Raw genomic sequence first — 21,534 nt, forward strand, 5'->3', positions numbered from 1 at the left:
CTCCCCAGGAGATCTCAGAGCATGAGCAGGCTGATATGAGAGAATACTGTCTTTTAAATAACTGGACCCGAATTGTGCCTGGAAACAGACTGAAAGCCAGTGGAGCTGTTGTAACAGGGGAGTTGTGTGCTCCCTGTAACCAGCCCCAGTCAACAATATGGCTGCAGCTCTTTGAACCAGCTGAAGTTTCCAAACACTCTTCAAAGGCAGCCCCACATAGAGCATGTTACAGTAATCCAAGTGGGATGTAACTATGGCATGTGTCACCATGGCCAGGTCTGACATCTCAAGGAATGGGCGCAGCTGGCACACTAGCTTTAACTGTGCAAATGCACTCCTGGCCACTGCAGAAACCTGGGCTTCCAGGCTCAGAGCTGAATCCAGAGTACTTCCAAGCTATGAACCTGTGTCTTCAGGGGGAGTGTAACCCCATCCAGCACAAGATGAATCCCTATTCCCTGATATGCCTTTCAACTGACCAGGAGCACCTCTGTCTTGTCTGGATTAAGCTTTAATTTGTTCACCCTCATCCAGTCCATTACTGCCAACAGACACCAGTTTAGCAAAGAAACCACTTCCTTAGAATTGGGTGGAAATGAGTAGTAGAGAAGAGCCTTCAATGTGGTGGCCCCCTTCCTATGGAATTCCCTGCCCGGCAGGCGCCAGTGTTGTCTTCCTTCTGGCGCCTCCTGAAAACATAATTGTTCCTGGAGACTTTCCTTGAATGACCAGCTGTGGTTTTATTTACACTTTGTTTCTTTTAAAAATGTAATATTAATGTGTTTTTATTCTGCTTTATTCTTTTATTCTATTTGTTCAGTGCTCCAAATCCATGGATGGGGAGCGGTATATAAATATGGTAAATAATAAACAAACATACATGAAACTCTGGGTTTTTAAGGGAAAATGACCCATAGTTTTAACCCATGCTTTGATTTTGGGTTATAACATTGGATTGTTTCTGCCTCAACAATCCAGAGTGCCAGGTTCAGATGTCATGGAGTATAAGGTGTTCCTGGGTTGTTTTGTAATCCAGAAACAAAGTGGAAGTGATGAACAAGCAGAAAGGAACCTGCTCCAATGTAGGTCCAATTAACCAGGAGTTAACCCATGGTTGGTCATTATATATGAACCAGGTAATTTGCTGTTGGTGCTATCACTTGCTATCTTTCTTAGGAAAGAAGAAAATAGCTATGCTAATGATGAGCTCTCCTGAATTTTGCAGGATACCTAGGGGCCCTTTGCCTGCTGTGTCCGGCATGGCATAAATTGGGCCTTCTACCCTGGAATGACGCTGTCAGGTCAAGAGCAGGGATGGAGACCTCTAGGCTCTGACATGAATCAAGGAAGTCATTGGCACAAAACAGGATCTAAAGAAATCTGGGCAGACATTGAGACTCCAATAAGAATCTCATTTTGCCAGAATCTATAGAATTCTCTTGGATCACTTTGTGTATCTCTACTAGGGTGTCAATCTTTAGAGTTCAAAGAACACCCTAGCAGTGTGTCAAGTGTAAAGAATAAGTATTCAGGGAAGGTCTTAACCTAATTAATCCAACATTATATTTTTCTGAAGATCTTCAAAAGCTTTCCCCATGTTGGCCAATAGTCAGGAACGCTGGGAGTTGTCATTCAAAACATCTTGAGGACACTAGATTGGGGAAAGCTGATCTTGACTATAGCCACAACTCTGGGATGTTAGTAACAGACCTTTGAAATTTCCTTCTATTTTGAAAAAAACTCCATTGTTATCCATGAAGTATACATAGTGTTTGATGCCTCTTCCCTGATATGAGTTAACAATTTGAACTTGAAGTTCAGCTTTGAGATACCCTAAGGAAAAATGTCTCCACATCTAACCAGATGTGTTGGGACACATTGGAGGCACAGACTTCTAGGGAAACGTCTTACATTTCAGTTAAGAGCTCAAAAATGTACTACATGGACAAAGCCTACAATAGATGTACCCATTCAGTATGAAGGATAGGCAACACATAGTAGGTTTAATCACTGCTCTGGATAATTCTTATGATGTATGGGACATAACACCTAGGCTCCTTTAAATGGTTCCTTTTGTGTGTTTTTCTCCACATGTCAAGCTCATGAGGAATGGGGGGTTGTCTCCATGAAATTGCAAATCTCACCCAGTTCCCATGGAGAATTCTTGCACAACAACACCCACCATGGGGAAACAGAAAGCAGCTTCCATAACCTATTAATTATGATTACCATTTATGATATTTTTGTCATGTGGACAACTATAGCACTTTTACCAGTAATGCTAATGTGATCATTTAGTTTTCACATGATACATAACTTTTATTATTTTGTAACACAAGTAGTTGAATTGAGAAAATGTATTCATTACAACATGTGAGTTGATATAAATGTATTGGATCGCTTTTTATGAGTTTCTTTATCATGAATACACCAGGATTGAAAAGGCCACCATTCACATATGACAGGCTACCTGTGAGGGGAAAGTAGAGTGTTATATGCCTCTGCATAGCTTTCAGACACTGAGCAATTCTTTCCAGAATTCCTTTTTCTCTAATATTTAATTAATTGAGCAGGATTGCTGGCAGAAGTACCTCCACTTGTGCCATATATATAATTTCCTGCCTTTTTAGTTGAATATTCAGTTAGGCGCAATCACTTCATGTGAAGCATTGTGTAGCTCTCTGAAAACTAAATAATGAAACAGAGCCAGTTTTTGTGCATGGGAGCACAAGCATGAGAACCTAATATATTTACAGGAAGGGATCTGGAATTTCCTGGCTGAAATATACAGCTTTGCATAGATTTGGAGGTTAAATTTACTCCATTGTGTTGAGATGAATATGCTTTTTTATGTGTGCTTAATATAACTCTTAGCCATTGCTTTCAGGGGAATGTCAATAACAATTGTTTAAATCAGAAGCTTGTGATGAATGCAAAAAAAAGAGTTTGGGATGAGTATTTCAAAGTCTTGACATAATACAAGAGTTTACACCTAATATATTGAAAACAGGCCTGATGGAGTCATGGGATTGCACCAGCTAGCCCTGTTCCCGATAATAACATGTGTGCTGGCTCTATCCTCTGCCAGTCATGTGTTCAGCAGCCATGTGGAGTGGCTATGCACACGCAGGACTCCTCCACACAATGGTGGGGGATCCTGATTAGCCCAAGATTCCACCTGATGTGGAGGAGCACTACACACATGTAGGGCCCTTCTACACCTATCTGCATGTATCATCATTGAGAGTGGGGGTAGAGCTAGCCACTAACACCAAGTAAGTATTTTGAGAGCCAAAAAACTACTACATATGAAACACTTATGGTACTCCCAAACAAAACAAATGACCAGCAGTAGCACATCCAGTACATCTCTACCTGTAAAGGAGAAAGTGTGTGTGTGCGATGTATGTCCAGAAATGTTTACCCACTTCCAGATGAGTTAGAAACTTTAAATTTGGCATGCTGATAGGGCTGGCTGTACAATGTACCAGGAAAATCTAAATACACAGAATTTGGGGTTTTAAGTATTTTAAAAGAATTTAATAAAAACCATGGCTTACGCCTACAACTCCCAGTATGCCTTGGGTAGAACTCCCAGGATTCCTTGGGTGGGAGGCCAGACTTACTGGCCTTTAGCAGCCATTGTGAGTGCATGGGCAGGTTGCTGCTGTGTGTCTTTCATAACCCCAACTCCTAAGGCTGGTCTCGAGCAGTCAACCCAATTCCACATAAAAGGAAACAACCCACATAAATGGGCTGCATCTATTTGTGGTGCCTCCTCCTGCCCTATGTGTGGTTTTAAAATCATAACTCGATACAACAGCATGACTTAAGGGGCCAAAAATGTTCAAAGGCACTCCGTCCTGATATCACTGTTTCCTCGGAATCTGGGGGAAGCAAGTGCGAAGCCTTCACCCTTAAGAGGGAGGGAGGAAGGGGAGGCACTCTACATATGCCCAGAAACAGACCTGACAAAGGGAGGAAGTGCCCAGCCTGGCGCTGTCCCTTCAGTAGTCTTGATGGAGTACTTGGTGGGTGACGCAGTCCCAGCAGGATTGGCTGGAGCTGGGCACGTCCACTGACAGCCACTTACCTCCCCTCCTCAGCGATGCTACTACTCGATGCTCTATCAAGGAGTAGCATCAGCAACAAGAGGATGTCTGAGAGAACGTGGGCACTTGCAGGCTGCCAAAGGCATGCTGGGAGGTGCAGTATTTTATTTTATCTTGTACACCACTCTGAAATTTTGAAGGGGGAGCGGTATATAAATATTGTAAATAAATAAATAAAAATAGTACTGGCATGTAGAGTGGCTGATTTAAAATAAAGTATGGGTGAGCAAACCAGGTCAGTATCTCTCAATCCTAACTCAGCTCCCACTTTCCTGACCTCTCACTAACTGCCTCAGTTCTCCTTCTACCTAATTTTCTCCAACAGCCACTCACCCTGCCCACCATTCCATTCTAACCTCAGCTATCAGTCATTCCTCCATTCTGTTTCAATGGTATAAACAGGCCTTTACATAAAAATCGTAACCTTTATTCAGTAATTCCTGCATCTATTTTAGAATGTTGTGGTTTAGTTATGACCGGGGTGGGGGTGGGGGAATGCAGCATTAAAAAATCTCATCAAGTTAAATAATATTTTTTAAAAAATAAAACCCTCACTTGGCACTTAAAAGCCATTAATTCAGTCACTAGGCAAGCCTGCCTGGGAAAAAGAAATTCATAAGCAGGGTGCCGCAACCAAGAAGGCCCTCTCTCAAGTTGTCTCCCACCACACCTCAGATGGTGTTCAAAGATTAAGACATTAGTTAGAGACCTAGACTTACACCTACAACTTCCTTCCAGCATGCCTTGGGCAGGAGGAAAGACTTATCAGGCTTCAGCAGCCATCATCTGGAAGTGGCTCTCCATCCTTGGTCACATGTCACTAGGCACCATCAGGAGCAGTAGGGGAGGAGGGTGCAGCTCCGGAGTTGTCGCTAATGGTAGGGTGACCATATGACCGGATTTGCAAATCCGGGAGGGGGAGGGGAAATCCGGATTTTTTTTCAAAGAGCAGCTCTAATGGGAATTAACAAAAATGCTTATAGCTCAATCATTTTTTTAAGATAAAGACATGAAACTTGGTACAATGGTAGCTCTTAGGAAGGGCTTTAGTCACACCAAATTTGAAACAGATCCGTTCATCCATTGATTTTTTAGGAATTTTTTAAAAATTGAGGTTTTAAAATTATTATTTTTAAAATCATCATTTTTAAAGATAAAGAGATGAAACTTTGCACCATGAAAGGATTTAGGTAGAGCTTTAGCCACACCAAATTTGAAACAAATCCATTCATCCATTGATTTTTTAGATTTTTTAAAAAAATTGAGGTTTTAAAATTATTATTTTTAAAATCATCATTTTTAAAGTTAAAGAGATGAAGCTTTGTACCATGATAGGATTTAGGTAGAGCTTTAGCCACACCAAATTTGAAACAGATCTGTTCATCCATTGATTTTTTAGGATTTTTTAAAAAATTGAGGTTTTAAAATTATTATTTTTAAAATCATAATTTTTAAAGATAAAGAGATGAAACTTTGTACCATGATAGGATTTAGGTAGAGCTTTAGCCACACCAAATTTGAAACAAATTTGTTCATCCATTGATTTTTTAGGATTTTTTTTAAAATGAGGTTTTAAAATTATTTTTTTTAAAGTGTCATTTTTAAAGATAAAGAGCTGAAAGTTGGCACCATGAAAGCTTTTAGGTAGAGCTTTAGCCGCACCAAATTTGAAACAGATCTGGGGGCAGTAGCAAACGCTGTTAACAACAACAGCAGCTTGCAATGAATGAAGACACTGTTAGAAAAGATATTTGAGGGAAGGGGAGAATGTAATACACAGAGTATAGCAAAAGCTTCATAGTACAGCAAAACCTACAAAAGCAGGAGTGAGTGAAATTAATTTCAGATACATTGAATCTCTCACTTGTTCTTTATTTCAGTGATTTTAACATTAAGATGTTATGTAGAACAGATTTGTCTTAAATGTGTGCAGTAAAATCAGACGTGACCAAGGCTATGTTCGGGTGGGCATATTACCACTTCATTACCACTTATGGATATTCACAACAGCAAGCTCATTCCACTACGCCATGAGTCTTTTCTGCAGCACTATGTGGCACATCCTACACTTTTCCTAAGACATAACCATCAAAGAGTACATACAGCACCAGCAACTTGAAAGTCAATTAATTGTGCAATTGCTGCCATGCTGAAAAGCAATTGTATTTGCCTTTTATATAAATCAGCCAAGAGTTTGGTAGAAGCATCAACATATTGCATTCTCAGATTTCTTATTGCAGGTTGATTCTTGTGACCAGCGTTGCTGCTGGCTTTAGCTTGTACACAGGAAATGGCGCTGCCAATCAACTTTGTTCCCAAGGTGACAGGAAACCTTCTTCGGTCGGCTGTTGATTGCGCTCGTCTTTGCTGCTCCACCCATTGCATTTTCTTCCCTTTGGCTGAACTTAAGAGAAATTAATCAGTAGCCAACGTCTGGCAGACAGTTTCGATAGCTTGTCAGTGGTTTGTCTCAGTGACCTGTTAAAAGGTCCGTTTCGTTAGAACAAGCTGAAAGGAGAAGAATAAGGACCAGAGTACCAACATCCTTTTAAAAGAGTTTAGAACATGTTTGTTCTGGAGGATGACTAGAGTTAGATAAATAGCTCTAGAAGTTGAAAAAATCAGGGCAGAAACTAAACCATCTGTCTACAGGGGAATGCACAACAAGGAATGGGGAAGCAGACCATGTTCATCCCCACATCTTAATTCCTTGTGTCCATCTTAACATGTAACTAATGCATGCAAACATTCACCAGCCACTCTGCTGTGTGTCAGAGGGTGAAAGAGCAAAGCCATATAGAAGCTGAGGGAGGATCGTGGAAGCAGGTAAGTCCGCGATCCTCCCCCCTCCCTCCTGCTACACCCTTAGGGCAAAGTACCAGCTAAGAACATAACATATAAATGTGATTTGTTGTATCAGACCAAAGGCCTACCTAATCCAGCATTTTGTTCATACAATGGCCAACCAGGTGCCTATAGTAAGCTCATAATCGAGACTTGGGGGCATAGCCCTCTCCTGCTGTCCTAATGTAGTGGAGCCAGAGTTCACAGGGTCAATGTACTAGGACTTTTGATTAGCAGGGTTGATGATGTCATCTAGCACCCCCTCAGACATCCCTGTTCCTCTGAGCTTAGCTGCAGTCTTCACAGCAGGTGGGGGCGGGAGAGAGAGAGAGAGACTCATTTTAACTAAAGGGGCAGTTTCATGCCCTTTTAATTCTGAGCTTCTGTTCATATAGGTGAAGAAATTTCTGGCAATGTCTAAGTTGGTCCTTGATGCACTGGGGAGCACCATTCAAATGCCTCCCCTTTTTCCATAGGAATGAATGGCAGCATTTCACTTTCTGCCCCTGGTGACCTCAGCCACTGAGAATCAAGGCAGCTTCTATCCACATCTTAATGCCTGTTTTGAGGTCATGCTAGAGCAGCCTTTCTCATCCTGGTGCCCTCCAGATGTGTATGGGCCTGCAAATTCTATAATTCCCAGCCAGCATGGGAACATCGGCCCATCCTGAAGTCTGTTTGATAGTTATGCTAGAGCAGCCTTCCCTGGGAATTATGGGAGTTGCAGTCCCATACACATCTGGAGGGCACAAGGTTAGGCAAGGCTGTGATGGGACATCAGGAGAGAATGTCAAGGGCCTATGCGTAAGATTCTTTGGGAATCTTACAACCCTGTTTCATCTGAATGCATGTCTTGCATGATAAAATCCCATCTGATGGATCCAATCCAATTTGACAGGAAAAGACGAGAGGCTATCTAAGTGTTCAGTTCTCGAATGGTCAGTTCCCGTTGCTCAGCAGTGCAGCCTTATCAAGGGAAGTACAGAAGTGAGTTGGCAGTACTTTAGAAAGCCTGATTAAAAGAGGGAAAGCTGAAACCAGTCTCCTGTCAGATGTTTTGCTGCACAGGATGCTGAACGATTCCTGTCCCAAACCGATACTGATTGCTTAAAATTTGCCCTAGACGTACTTTTCAAAACAATTTCCTTCATTCACTTTTGACACGGTGAGGTCTGAATGCCTCATAGAAGTAGGGATGTATGAGGACTTCGTTTCCGTTCATTAAAGTTGAGAACGTGTCCTGATCACATCCCCAACTGTAATCGCATTCGGTGGGCAATGCACACTTTGTGGGCACATTCCGAAGGTCCTTTGCAAGATGCATCCTTGAGAAAAAATGCCACCTTTTTGAAATGCACATTTTGGAAGAACATGCATATTCACACTTTTGTCAGTGTGGGGAAGTGTGCATTTGGGTGGACGTTTTAAAAATGTGCAGGCGAACGGGTACTTTTCCTGTTTGAAAGAGGGGTGGGAAGCTCCCAATTGGGAACAAGGCAGACTGAGCTTTGAGGTGGAACTCAGAGAGTGGCGGGGAGGACTGGAGTCAGCAGGTGATCAGCCAGGCCTACCCTTGACGCCAGCCCTAAGAAACCACATCCTTGCCAAAAATGCCGTGCCTCTGTGACATCGTAGCTGAAGGTTTTGTGCTCATCCAAATTATGTGTCTGGTGTGTTCTTCCTCTGCAGTCCTCCCCCACCCTGCTGCCCCATGGCTCCTCCTGGCTGCAGATACAGTGCTGATACACCTGCATTGCTTGGAACTGGTGCATGATTGCACTACTCTTGGAGAAGCACAAGTCTTGTAACAAAAAGGAACACAGGAAACTTCAATAGACCAGGTCAGGCTATTTGCCCATCGAGGCCGGTATTGTCTGCTGTGACTGGCAGTGGCTCTTAGGCAGAGAGCCGCTTCTTGCCCTTCTTCTTCCCCGAGGTCCTCCTTGACTGGAGATGCCAAGAATTGAACCTGGGCCCTTCTGCGTGCCCAACAGGAATTCTGCCATTGAGTTATGGATAGCTTCAATTCCGCAAATGAAGCTTGATTTTTACAGGGACTGTGAGAATACTCAGGAGAACATTCCCTGCTTTTTCCATTGACTCCCATTGAATACTTGGAATGATGGGTCCCTCTGTGGGGGCACTTCTAAAGAGAGCTTCAAAAATGCTCCCACTGGCTTATATTGAAAGAATAGGAATGATACAGCATTGGAGCACCTTGATAATATGATAGTAAGGAAGTGGCTCTAATATGGGCAGGGATCTTGAAAATGCAATAGAGAATAGATCTAAATTTTGGCTTAATCCCCATACATATAGGTCTTCGAAGGCAGAACTCACAGGACACGGAGCTACCCTTAAATACAGTATATCCGAGTGCAGCTATAGAGCTCATATCATATGCTAGGTCTGTTTTCTCCCAACCTGGTACTTTCCAAATGTTTTGGACTACAATTCCCAGCATTCCTGACCTTTGACCCTGATGCCTGAGGCTGCTAGGAGTTAAAGTCCAAAAGATCTGGAGGGCAAAAAGGAAATGTGTCACAAAAGAGGAAACCTATTTGAATAACATTTGCATATGCAAATTTATATGTAAAGGTGAACATTTAAACATAATAACTATAGTAACAATACAATACATCACCATAGTGGAGAAGACTGACTAGGTGACCTGTGACTGCTCAGACTGCTGTCCTGGTGCTGACTGTTGATCAACAACTTCAACTCTCCCTATGGTTCCTTGACTTTAAACCAAGCTTGGAATGCGCACCTCTTCAAATAGAGGACTGTCCTCTGACAGCTCTCCAAAACAGAGGATTGTCCTCTGTAAAGTGGGACACCTGGCCACCCTAAGAGGGCACCAGGCTGGGGAGGGCTGTACTTTGGTTTATTGGGTCCACTGCCAAGGTTCTATTCTTGTTATCCTTTCAGTCCGGCTTGCATCTAGAATTAGTTAACACAAACAGTTATTAATTTTTACATGTGTATACAGAACTATTTTAGTATCTTGCCTATTTGCATTACCTTCTATTTGCCTTTGCCGTCCTTAGAAGGCATGATGAGCATGGAATTTGTATCGTTGCAATGCAACCGTAAAATGCAAACCAAGCACGTCCCCCCATGCGCTGTAATCAGAATGCAGTGTGCCCGCCAGCTAATTAATGGCTTCCTTCCACCTGCACAGTTGACACAGCCCAGCAAAGAGCCCCCAGCAAGAGTGACGAGAATCCCAGCAAAGGAGCGGAGATCTGAGAGCGCAGAAGGAAGCAACTCCCTTTGTCTGACATTCCAAAGTGAAAAGGCAGCAACACTTTGGGGGGCAGGGGAGCGGCCAGGCTCACCAGTCAGCCTCACTTGAGCCCCTGGCCATTCGGAGAGAAAGCACAAAATGGGGGGACTGGCACTGCATTCTTCATGACCTCTGAGCAAACACTCGGGTCCCAGCTTAAACAAACCATCAGGAACAAATACTGGAAAATGCAGTTGACATGTACTAAAGAAGGAACTGATTTTAAGGCAGAGTACAGGCAGGAAGTGACCCCTTGAATGATCGATGGTTTTCACCAGATTGGTCGTTACCCAGATGGATAGGTGGAGCTTCCTGTAACGATTCTCCAGTTCAATGCCGCTTCCCTCTTCCCCCACCCCCACCCTGTCACTCCCCAGGAGTTGCTATGAGAACTGTTTAGGCGGGTTGCTAAAAATACTGAAGTCTGTGGTATGGAGCGGGTGGTTCTTCTGACCTCTGCCAAAGAGACAAGTGTGAAAGCTGCTGACAAAATGTGTATTATTACATAAATATGAGTAACTTGATGGTGATGAGCATTCATTAAGAAATACTCAATGGATAAAATTCAGTATAAGCCCTATTTAGAAATGAATGGGACTTAAGTTTGTCATTGCTAACTAAATCACACTCATTTCAATTGGTCTACTTGCTTGATTACTAAGGGTGGATGATGATGATGATGATGATGATGATGATGATGATCAAGCAAGTAGACCCATTAGTTATGAAGGGGAATGATATTGAATCTCCGATCTTCTTTTGCCCTCCTGTAGGTCGGTTGACTTGCTTAATAAGGGTGCAACCTTACGCATATTTAGACAGAAAGAAGTCCTACAACTCCCAGCATTCCTCAGGCAACTGTGAACGGAAATGTCTTCCTAGCTATAGGCATCTCCCTAAGCCTGCAATCCTATGCCCACTTGCCTGGAAGTAAAACCCACTGAACTCAGTGGGACTTACTTTGGAACAGTCATGTATAGGATTATGCTGTAACCATGCAGTCTTATATCATGCATATTTACTTAGAAGTTAGCCCCAATTTGTTCAATAGGGCTTATTCTTTACTGACTGTATTTAGGATCATAGCCTGAATAGCACTGGGAAAGTCACTTTTCCTCAGTTTAATGCTGGTGGTGCCAATGGGTTTTGCGGGTATGTTGAAAGTAGGGCTGTGCACTGCCTCAGGCCGAGGCACTAAATCTGAGCCGAGGCGGGCTAATTCAGCTCGGCTTGGTTCCAAGGCGATTCCGCCTCAGCCCAAGGCACGCTGAAGCCAATTGGCTCCAAAGATTCGGGTTGCCTCAGGCCAATTCGGAGCGGCACCAGGCGGGCCTTACCTGCCACCTCCGCTGCCGCCTCCACCGCCTCAGTTCTGCTGGCTTCCATCAACGGTGACGCAAGTAAAAATAACCAGGCCTCGCATGATTTTAAGATATCGTGGGGCCTCTGAGTTATTAGTATCTCTATGGCCACCATAGTTTCCAGGAACGTCAAGTCCCTGGGTACCAGCTGCACAGCCAGCAACTAGAAAAGTCTGAGTCACCTCTGAGGGCCCGAATCTCGCCTCGGCTTCGGGACCAAGGCGAGTCGGGCAACCTCCGAAGCAGCCCCAAGGCAGATCAGGGCTTCTTCGGGGGCTCCGAACCAGGCTCCAAGGTGGATCAGGGGTCCCTGCCAAGCCCTAGTTGAAAGCCTTCATGAATCAAAATAATAATAACTGCCCAAGCTTCTGTTCAGGGGAAAGATAGGGAAGGAAAAGGGAAGGATTGGAGCTATTTAGGCCAAGTGCATAGTATAATGCATAGATGGGCAGACTTCTGGATTATAGAATCTACTTTTTATTATTATTATTAAAACCGCAAGATCCCAACCTAGGCCATATCTACACCAAGCAGGATATGATACTTTGAAAACATTTTGAAAACTGTATCTGGAGTGTGTCCGGGGGCCCAACAGTTGTCACTACCATTATAAAACGTTTTAAAACAGTAGTGTAGATCCTGCCAGAACCTAGTGCAAACGACAACCATTTAGAATTAAAGAATTCTGAGCCCAGGAATTTCTTTGGAGTCCCAGAAATGAACAGAGCTCGTAGTCCTTCTGCACAAAAGCACAATCCAAGTTACCTTAAGCTTCTTTATTTCAGAAGTTTAATTAAGGTGTGGGTTTGGGAGTCACTTTGTTGCTATTGGTAAAGAATTGGGAGTAAAAAAAAAAAAACCCTTGCTGATCTATTGCTGATGACCCAGCTGCTCACCCTGTTATAATGGGATGATCCTTGCAGTAGCAAAATGCTTTGTGAGGAAACGAATTGTTTGTCTTCCAGCACCCTCCATCTAGTTCCCACCAACATCATTTTACAAGGTAAGTGGCTCACAGCAATAGGCTTCTTATATTCTATAGATTTATCAGGCCTTCTGCATAAAAGGTTTGCAGGATGCCCCACAGGTGAAAATAAGAAATAATATTTTCAGAGTGCAATCTTATGCAAGTTTAGACAGAAAAAAGTTCTACAGTTCCCGGCACGCCCCAGCCAGCATGGATGGATGGATGGATGCTGGGAATCAGAGGACATTTTTGTGTCTAAACATGCATAGGATTGCATCTTCAATCAATACAAATCACCCAAACAATAAAGGCGGGAATTAAAAATCATAATCAGTCAATAGATGGGAGCTAATAAAAACTTGACAGTGGCCTGGTTCAGACGACACGCTAAACCATGCTGCTTAACCACAAAATGGTTAAGGGAATGCATGCATTCCCTTAACCATTTTGTGGTTAAGCAGCATGGTTTACCATGTTGTCTGAACCAGGCCAGTGGCTTCAACGGCCGAATCCTGTGTGTGTTTAGAGAGGAAAAAGCCCCACAACTTCCAGCATTCCCCAACCAGCCATGATTTGTTGTCATATAATGGCAAAAATGCCTTTTGTGTTAGTTTCCATACATCTCCTTAAACCATTTTTAGTGAATTGCTCTCTGCTGGATATATCTCTGCATCTGTTTAGGGAAATTCATTTCCTTCTCAACACTAAATTTCTTAACTAATCTCTTGAACTGGGGGGGCGGGGAAGCGCTATCAGTTCACAGTTATAATTAGATCTGGCTGCATTTCTTTTTTGTTGTTGTTAGACAGGAAGTAGCCCTTTTGCCATGACTAAGGGATAAAACAGTGCAAACGCCAAAGAAAATATTAACATTTCAATTGTGCTTTGTTAGAAAACAATATGAATGCATTTTCTCAGTTTGCTAGGAAAACCCACAGATCCTCTTAGAGAGCTAACATTGAACATAGTGTGAGGCAGCACTGACCCGGTTGCCTCAGCATGTTCCATTTTGCCCCTGATATTTGCCCCACTGTGAACAATTTCACGCCCTTTGGGGATGTGATAAAAAGAAAAAGAAACGGGGCTTATTTGGTGCGAAAATATTCCAAAAATATATCCCATTTTAACTCAGCACTCATATATACACCCCACCAGTTTTAGATTAAAAAGTATGATGTCATGTACTATTTATTAATGCACTTCTTTACCTATCTAGAAAATGATTTCGCACTCTTCTTTATAAAATAAACTAGCACCATTAGAGTTTGAACCCAAGCTATTTGGAAGAAGTCTATTAGAAAGATGACACCTTCCATTCCACATACAGAAACCAATCAAACTGGCAGTTGTGTTTTATTATTTGTGAAAGAAAAAAACCCCACTTTTTCCATTTGTGTATTTCGCTATTCCACTATACCCCAGTGCCACCTAGAGGTAATGTACTGGAAAAGAAGGAAAGGAAACAATCTTTGTGTCATGCCCAGATCTCAATTTTGTGATGAAAATGAAAGTGGCTACAGCAGATTAACAGCCTCATGTAAAAAAGCCCTCTATGTCTAGCAGCTACATCTCCCTCCCCCTTTTTTATTCTAGAAGGGGGGGCAATCCTAACTGTGGCTCTGGCATGGGAGGTTGGGGGATTTTAAGATCTGGATTGGGGCACCTCTGGGGCACTTCTCTCAATCTGTTCCCACTTGTCTGTGTCCTTTATAAAGTAAAAACGTGGGGAAGCTGTAACTACTAGATACCAATTTAAGGTAATTCCTGTCTTGGCTCTGAGGCGAAAACACCTCACCTGGTGTATATCATCCAAAATATACCGCAATGTATTGTATTTCTATTTAAATTATAAGTAAACTTGCATAAGTAAACACATAAACAACTAGCATATCCAAATCTGTATCTTTTTTCCTGTTTGGTGAAGCATTTCCCTTTTTTTATGATGCGTAAGTGGTCCCCCTGCCACAAACACATCCTCCCAGCTTGGGCTGTATTTCCCCAACGTGCTCAGATGACACCCCACCACGTTTTGAATGTTTTTTGCTATTCCATCCTACAATTGCCATGTGATTAATGTAATATGGGAATTCATCCAGAAAAGCAACGTATCAGGTGGTAGTGCCAGAATGGGACAGAGTAGACAGCCAAGCAGCTGGTTTTTTGCTGGATCAGTGAGATTGCCTTGTGTGGAAACTGGGACATAAAGGTGCAACCATCTGTCAACATTTCCAAATGGATTTTAAAGGTGCATAAAGAAATATAATTTAATATAAGTATTGATAGAATTTCTTTGCGGTTCCATAGAGGGGGGCTATGAAAATCAGTAATCTGCTGGGAAAATCAGACACCTCTCTCTCTCCCTGCACTTACTATCTTAAATTGAATTCTTATTTTAAATTGAAATAAACCTGCAAGCAGTGCTGTAACACTGGGCTTCATTGATTTTAGCAGGTGTTCTTTTCCTGTAATAAATGATTCCCAAGGGACAGTGAAAGAATCAAAGCTATTTCTATTCAAGCCAAATGGCAAGAAAGAATTTGGTTCAATAAAACAAACCAGAATATATTGGAAGGATCCTCTGACGTAAATAAGAGACACAGAGAGAGAATGAACGTATTCCATGATATAAAATAGACTAGTTATTTTCTAATTCAGTGTTTGCAAAGGACTCTGCTAAGTAGCTCAAAAGCAGGATAATAATTTGCAGCAACAGTATACCTTTCAAGGCAGTAAGTCCATAAAAAGAAAAGTAATCAAACTGGATATTAGAAAGAGTGAATCTGTAATGTGTTCCATGGATTTTAGAGATCTATGATCCCCACCATGGCAGAAATGCAGCATGGGGAAACTGACTGAAAGGAACACACATTTAGATTTTAAGGATTTTTCTTCTTCTAGATATTGTCACCACATTCAGTCAATTAAAAATAACAACAACAACAATTATAGGCTAGTTTCAGTGGAGGCTGGTGGCTCCGATAGCTGCGTGCATACAAATGACGCCTGCTGAAATTCCCATTTCAATACAACTGTTAAAGATACAGGAGCCCTGCCCTCCTTTCCATATGGTCACCCTATCTTGGGGGCTGCATTCCTGTGGTGGGTGGGGCTGAAGGCAAAATGGGACTGGGTCAAAGTCAAAGAGGGTGGAGCCAAAATACCAAAAATACCAGCATTTTTTTTTAGTTTAAAGCTTTTATTGGCAGTAACTAAGCCTTAGAGTTCCATTTGAACCTTTTAGAATGGGGAACCAATGCATGAAAGCTGGGGAAACATCACATGATCAGCGGTCAGGGCAAAGGGGGAGGGGAAAGGGGAGGGACATCTGGGGGGCCTAAAAGGGCCAGATTTGGCCCACAGGCCTGAAGTTCTACACACCTGCCATACAAGTTTACTCAGAAGCAACTCTCATTTTGTTCAATGGGGCTTACTCCTCAATAAGTGTGTTTAGTATTCCAGCCTTAACTTCACACACAGCCACAACCTACCAAGTTCAAAAATAGGAGATAAAGTCTCATGAGATAAAGAGCTAACTGCACAGTGCTTGTCTTATTACGCAGGCGAGGATCCAACGTCTCGCTCACCTTGGACATGAACAGCTTAGGAAGTGTTGAACCTTTTGTTGCTGTGCCCACACCAAGAGAAAAAGTAGCAATGGAGTATCTGCAGTCAGCTAGCCGGATCCTGACAAAGCAGCAGTTAAAAGCTACCGTTGCAAGTTCTCATTTGCTTCAGACAGAATTCATGGTAAGGCCACTGATCATATCATCATCATCATCATCATCATCATCATCATCATCATCAAATCAGAATGAATGTTTGAGCTGTTGCACCTGTTGTCTTCAGTCTTTGAATTGCCTGGTTGATCGGAACAGGTCCACGGAAATTTACAAGTTTCTCCCTTATGTACTAGCTTTCCACATACAGGGAACTTTAAATGTGCAAGAGTATTCAAACAGAGGAACAGAGAAAGATGCCTTATACTGAGTCAGACCATTGGTCCGTCTAGCTCAGTATTGTCGACACTGACTGGCAGCGGCTACCCAGGGTTTCAAGCAGGAAACTTTCCTCATCTTACCTGGAGAATTCAGGGGTCGAACCTGGGACTTTCTGCCTGCAACACAGGAGCTCTATCTCACTGAGTTATGGCCCATCCCAACATGTGATCCCCAACCATGCCCTGAATGATTTAAGGATGTTTACAGAGGGGTCGAGATGAGTCTCCTACTCATAACCACCCCAAGTTTTCTTTTCCCCTTAATACAGGATATATCGGTTAAGTAAGAAAAGATAGAACAGTTGCACAAGGCTTTCTGGTTGCTAGCGCTAGGAGTCCTCCTTCTGGATGCACCTTAAGAGAGCAATGCTATGGTCCCTGGGTGAGCATCTGAGGGACAACAGGATTGTTTGAATTCCATCTTCTGCAGTCAGGGAAAGTGTTCTGACTTCAGAGATTTGACCCTCCTCCCCCACCCCCATGCAGCCAGTGCAGAAAGGCCTGCGTGGGTTGCCCTCCGAGGATGGGAAAGCAACCTCTGAGGAGGAAGAAAGGGAGCATTCCGGTGGGCAGGGAAAGGAGGAGACCAGAGAGGCCAGGGTATGTGTTATCCTGAGCCTCTTCTATCCTCCTTCCCTCCCCCTCTGGGTGGCCTGAGATACAGCGTGACAAAAGAGGTCCCCCAACCCCACTAGGGGCAGGCCTGGGGGAAGGCGAAAGACGCAGCGCCTACCCTTGGGCCACGAATGGCTCGCCCAACTTCAGGGACCTGGCAACAGGCCATACTGGATGCCTGGTAGGATTCACCCCCTCTTGCAGATCATTTAATAAAATGTGGCCCTGTTTAAATCCAGCTGTTGTTGTCTCATCTCCTTATTTATCGACCTTCACACCACAATGCATTAACTAATGCATTCCCTTAACCATTTTGTGGTTAAGCAGCATGGTTTAGTGTGTTGTCTGAATCAGGCCATAGTATCATAACAGCAGAAGAGACCAAAACACCTGCTTGAAGCAGGACTTTCCATCTACCAGATGCTCAGAGATCTGCCTATAATACCTAGGACCACATCATGCACCGAGCAGAAAGTGACTGAATTACGGACAGGTGCTTACAGAGCAAAGAGTTAGAGATAAGTCATGCTAATGAACCAAGCCACGTCCCACCAAAAGGTTACCAGCCAATCTAACTTGGGAGAAATAGCCAAATACAGATGCATTGATCAGTCAGACTCCTAACCATGAGCCAAGTCATCCCAAGGGAAGTTGAATTACATTTATTTTTATTTATTAAAACATTTGTATCCTTCCCTATATCACAAGGATTTCAGGGCAGCGTACAGATAAAGTCATACAAAATATAAAACATTGTATATACACAGCTAAAAACAAATTAAACCATTAATAAGCTAACCATAACATAACATTTCCATACTACAATTTTGAGCAGAAAAAAGTCCTGCCAGAAAAAAAAGTAGTTTCATTTCCTCACTGCTCCACTTCTCAAAATCACAACTTTATAAGGTTACTTTTCATTTTTTAAAAAATGGGCCTTTGTCACATTTGTGAATAGTAATTGTCCCTTATAAATACTAAAACTACTTGTTTGTTTTTGCTTTCTCTACAGGAGATTCCTATGAATTTTGTGGATCCTAAAGAAATTGACATCCCAAGCCATGGAACTAAAAATCGCTATAAGACCATTCTTCCAAGTAAGTCCATTTCAACCCAACTTCCTAGTGCCCTCCCCATGTGTTGGGTTGAAACTCCCATAATTCCCAGCCAGCATGGCCAATTGCCAATGACCATGATGGCTGGGAATTATGGGAGTTGCAGTTCAACACATCTGGAGCACGTGTGGCTGGGGAGAGTGGATTTAAAGTGATGCTTATATCAGTCTAGTTTTTAATCTGGTAATACAGCCCTCTGTTTTCCTATTATTGGTCCACTGCTGAAGTCAGCTTTTCCATTCCCAACCCTGGATGTGCCTCTTGAACTACGACACCTGGAGTGACTGACAAGTGATGTGTGAAATGATGTATTTTCTTTGAAAAGGGACAGAGGTTCACAGTTCCACCCTGCGCACTGCTGAGAGTTTTGCCAGCACCTTGCGTTAACGTAATTGACAGATTTCAGTAATTCTGAATTGTCTGGTGGGTCTTCTCAGCTGTCTCACGTAACAAGAGATAGCTCTTATGTTTTTGGTGACAGAAATGATGCATTTTGAATGTCTAGTGTCGTTTTAATTTGGGAACACTAACACACACACACACCACAATTTAGAACTTTTTCAGCATTGTGTGTGCAGCGCTTAATTGGGTCCAGCTGGCGAAGAGCCGAGAACAAACAGACAGACAGGCATAGCTGGGATAATAAATTGGCCACAACATTTATTGACTCACTCGAATAGGCTTGGCAGCAGCATAGGACGTGGGACCTGCAATCGGCCAGCCTGCCTGCTGACCAGTTCCTCTGGCCCACATGCCAGAAGCACTGGCGGTGGTTGGAAGGGCCAGGGGCACACCACAGCGCAGTCCACTAATGTGAACCCCTTGCCGCCACCACTGACATGGCCAGCTCATAGCCCCCATGCTGGTCTGGGCTTGGCGCCACATCCCCAAGATCCCTTGCGGGAATCCTCACCATGGGGGAGCAAGGAGGCCAATCCCACTCCACCTCACCAATGAATCCAGCCCAATGCCCATCACACCTACATAAGTGGTGACGAAGTGTTATCAAATGAAGCATCCGCAAAGAATTGGCTGATAGTCCAGATCAACCTATTGACAATTAATCTTGCAATGGGGAAGGCAAAAAGCCTGCACAGTCTTTGCCAATTGGTGTGCAGGTAAAATTCCTTCCCAGCCCCATTAACTGGTGACTGCTTCTGCAACTGCAAGACATCTTACTGCCAGGAGCGGGTGGGTGGGGAAGCCAGCAACTGAAATCCTGGAGCCACATCAGATGTTTGCCTTTGGGAGCCTCAACTTGAACTGGAGGCAGAACAAAGGAGAGGTCTCACTCTGCTGGGTCCACCTCTTTGGCCCCACCCCTTCATTGTGCTGATTGGCTCAGCACGGCCCTCCTGGGAAGGAGATGCTCCTCCTGGGCCATGCTGCTGCAGAGGCTGTGCCACCGCTCTCCACCAGCCTCTCTCGGTTCACTGCCGGCCCGCTCACCACCGCCACCCCGCCATTAAGGCTTGCGAATAAAGCTATTTTCTTCAAATTTATTGATGCTTAATTTTTGTCCGGATTTAATTTTATTAACAACGATGCTGAAGATTTTCAGCCTACTGTAGAAAACAATTAATCTCAAACTCTGGAATTTAGATTATCAGATGGGAGTCAATGGAACCAAATGGTATTCATTCTTAATAATTCAGGGATTGATCTTCTTAGCTTTCTCTGACCTGGTTCACCCGATCACCACTGCGCACTGTGGATTCATTCATGTGTGTTGAGATACTATAATAATTAAGGCTTGCAACTTTCTGAGCCAGAGTCAGGGCCTATTTCTTTAAGGTCTGCCTCTGCAACTACTACAGAAGTCTATGCTGCAACTCACCACCACCACCATTAAGTGCTAATAAAGGCAGGGAGATAGTCAGTTAAATGGCACAGCCAGGTTTACTCCATGAAAGTCCCATACCTGTCCAGACAGGTGCCTCTAGCAGCCTTCACAGGCATGAATTTCAACAGCACTCCAGCACATGTCATTGGTTTGTGCCTATGCCATCTCTTAGAAATGTCAATGTAGATGCAGCACTTGGAAGTGGTGAACATGACTCTCCCTTCTCCTTGGTCAATCTGTTTCCTTGATCAGTAAATGTGGGGGTGAAGCACATACCTCTATACACTCTGAGAATCAAGATCTCAGAAATTGTCACTGACTCTGAGTCAGTAAGAGACAACCCTATAATATTGGGTTATCTCTTTCTATTTGTAACCCAGAAAGAGGGTCCATATCTTCCAACATGAACCCACGATCAACATCTGAGGCTTTCCTCTGAGAGAGGCTCAAAAGGTGGCAACAAGGGAGAGGGCCGTCTCAGTGGTGGCCCCCTGTTTATGGAATACCCTCCTCACTCAGGTTCATCTGGAGTCAAAATTTTCATCTTTTTGGCAGTAGGTTAAGACTGTCCTCTACTTTCAGGCATTTGATAGCATATGCTAGGGCATTTATGTTCATTGTTTTTATCAGGCCCAGTATCCTACTGTAACTGTTTTAGCTGTTTAAATTGTTTTTAAACTTCATATGTTAACAATTATATTGTGTTTCTGGTTTGTAATTTGTGAACTGCCCAGAGAGCTTCAACTATTGGGCGGTATAGGAATGATAAAATGCTGAAGCCGGCAGGGTGGGGAAAAACTATGTGTTTTGTCATTCCTGATTTTCACTAGAGAGGTTTATAGCCCATCTAGCAAGGGCACTTCAGAGGGGTAGGGAAGGAGGGTGGAGGCAGCTCAGGATAACTCATATCTGGGCCTCTCTAGTCTCCTCCCCTCTCCGCCCACTGGAACACCCCCTTTCATCCTCCTCTAAGATCACTTTTCTGAGCTCAGAAAGACAGCCAGTGCTGTTCTCACCATGCTGGTTGTGAGGAAGAGGGGTCTGGAGTCGGATGAATGTCTCCAACCTTGGAGGCTTTCCCGAGCTGTCCTATAGTCCCCGGGATGCTTGCCCAGGGATCGTAGGATTGCTCTCTTAATCAAAGAATGGGCTAATGGTAAGACCATTGATAAACCATCCAAGCTTAATAATGAGGATAGCCTTTAGGTTCGGTTCTACTCATTCTATATCAGCTACTGGTCCAACCATCAACTCAACAGCAGCAATCTGTGATGCTGCAAAAGGACCTTATCCCTTGAAATGCAAACACTGGTGTTTCCTGAAGGTACTTCAGGTGGTACCAAATGGGGAAGGCAAAATTGTCAATTCCCCTATACACCACATCATGAGGT

At 43.4% G+C, this 21,534-nt stretch overlaps 1 protein-coding gene across 1 annotated transcript in view; it reads left to right on the forward strand.

Annotated features, from left to right (window-relative positions):
• Positions 1-21,534, forward strand: part of PTPRR (protein tyrosine phosphatase receptor type R) — a 135,120-nt gene that overhangs the window by 102,838 nt on the left and 10,748 nt on the right. Inside the window, exons 7-8 of the mRNA XM_063133893.1 lie at positions 16,134-16,320; positions 18,198-18,282. Of these exons, the coding sequence (XP_062989963.1) occupies positions 16,134-16,320; positions 18,198-18,282 (272 nt within the window). The remainder of the gene's footprint in view (positions 1-16,133; positions 16,321-18,197; positions 18,283-21,534) is intronic.

The sequence above is a fragment of the Elgaria multicarinata genome, chromosome 9, assembly GCF_023053635.1.
Source record: "Elgaria multicarinata webbii isolate HBS135686 ecotype San Diego chromosome 9, rElgMul1.1.pri, whole genome shotgun sequence".
Taxonomy (NCBI): domain Eukaryota; kingdom Metazoa; phylum Chordata; class Lepidosauria; order Squamata; family Anguidae; genus Elgaria; species Elgaria multicarinata.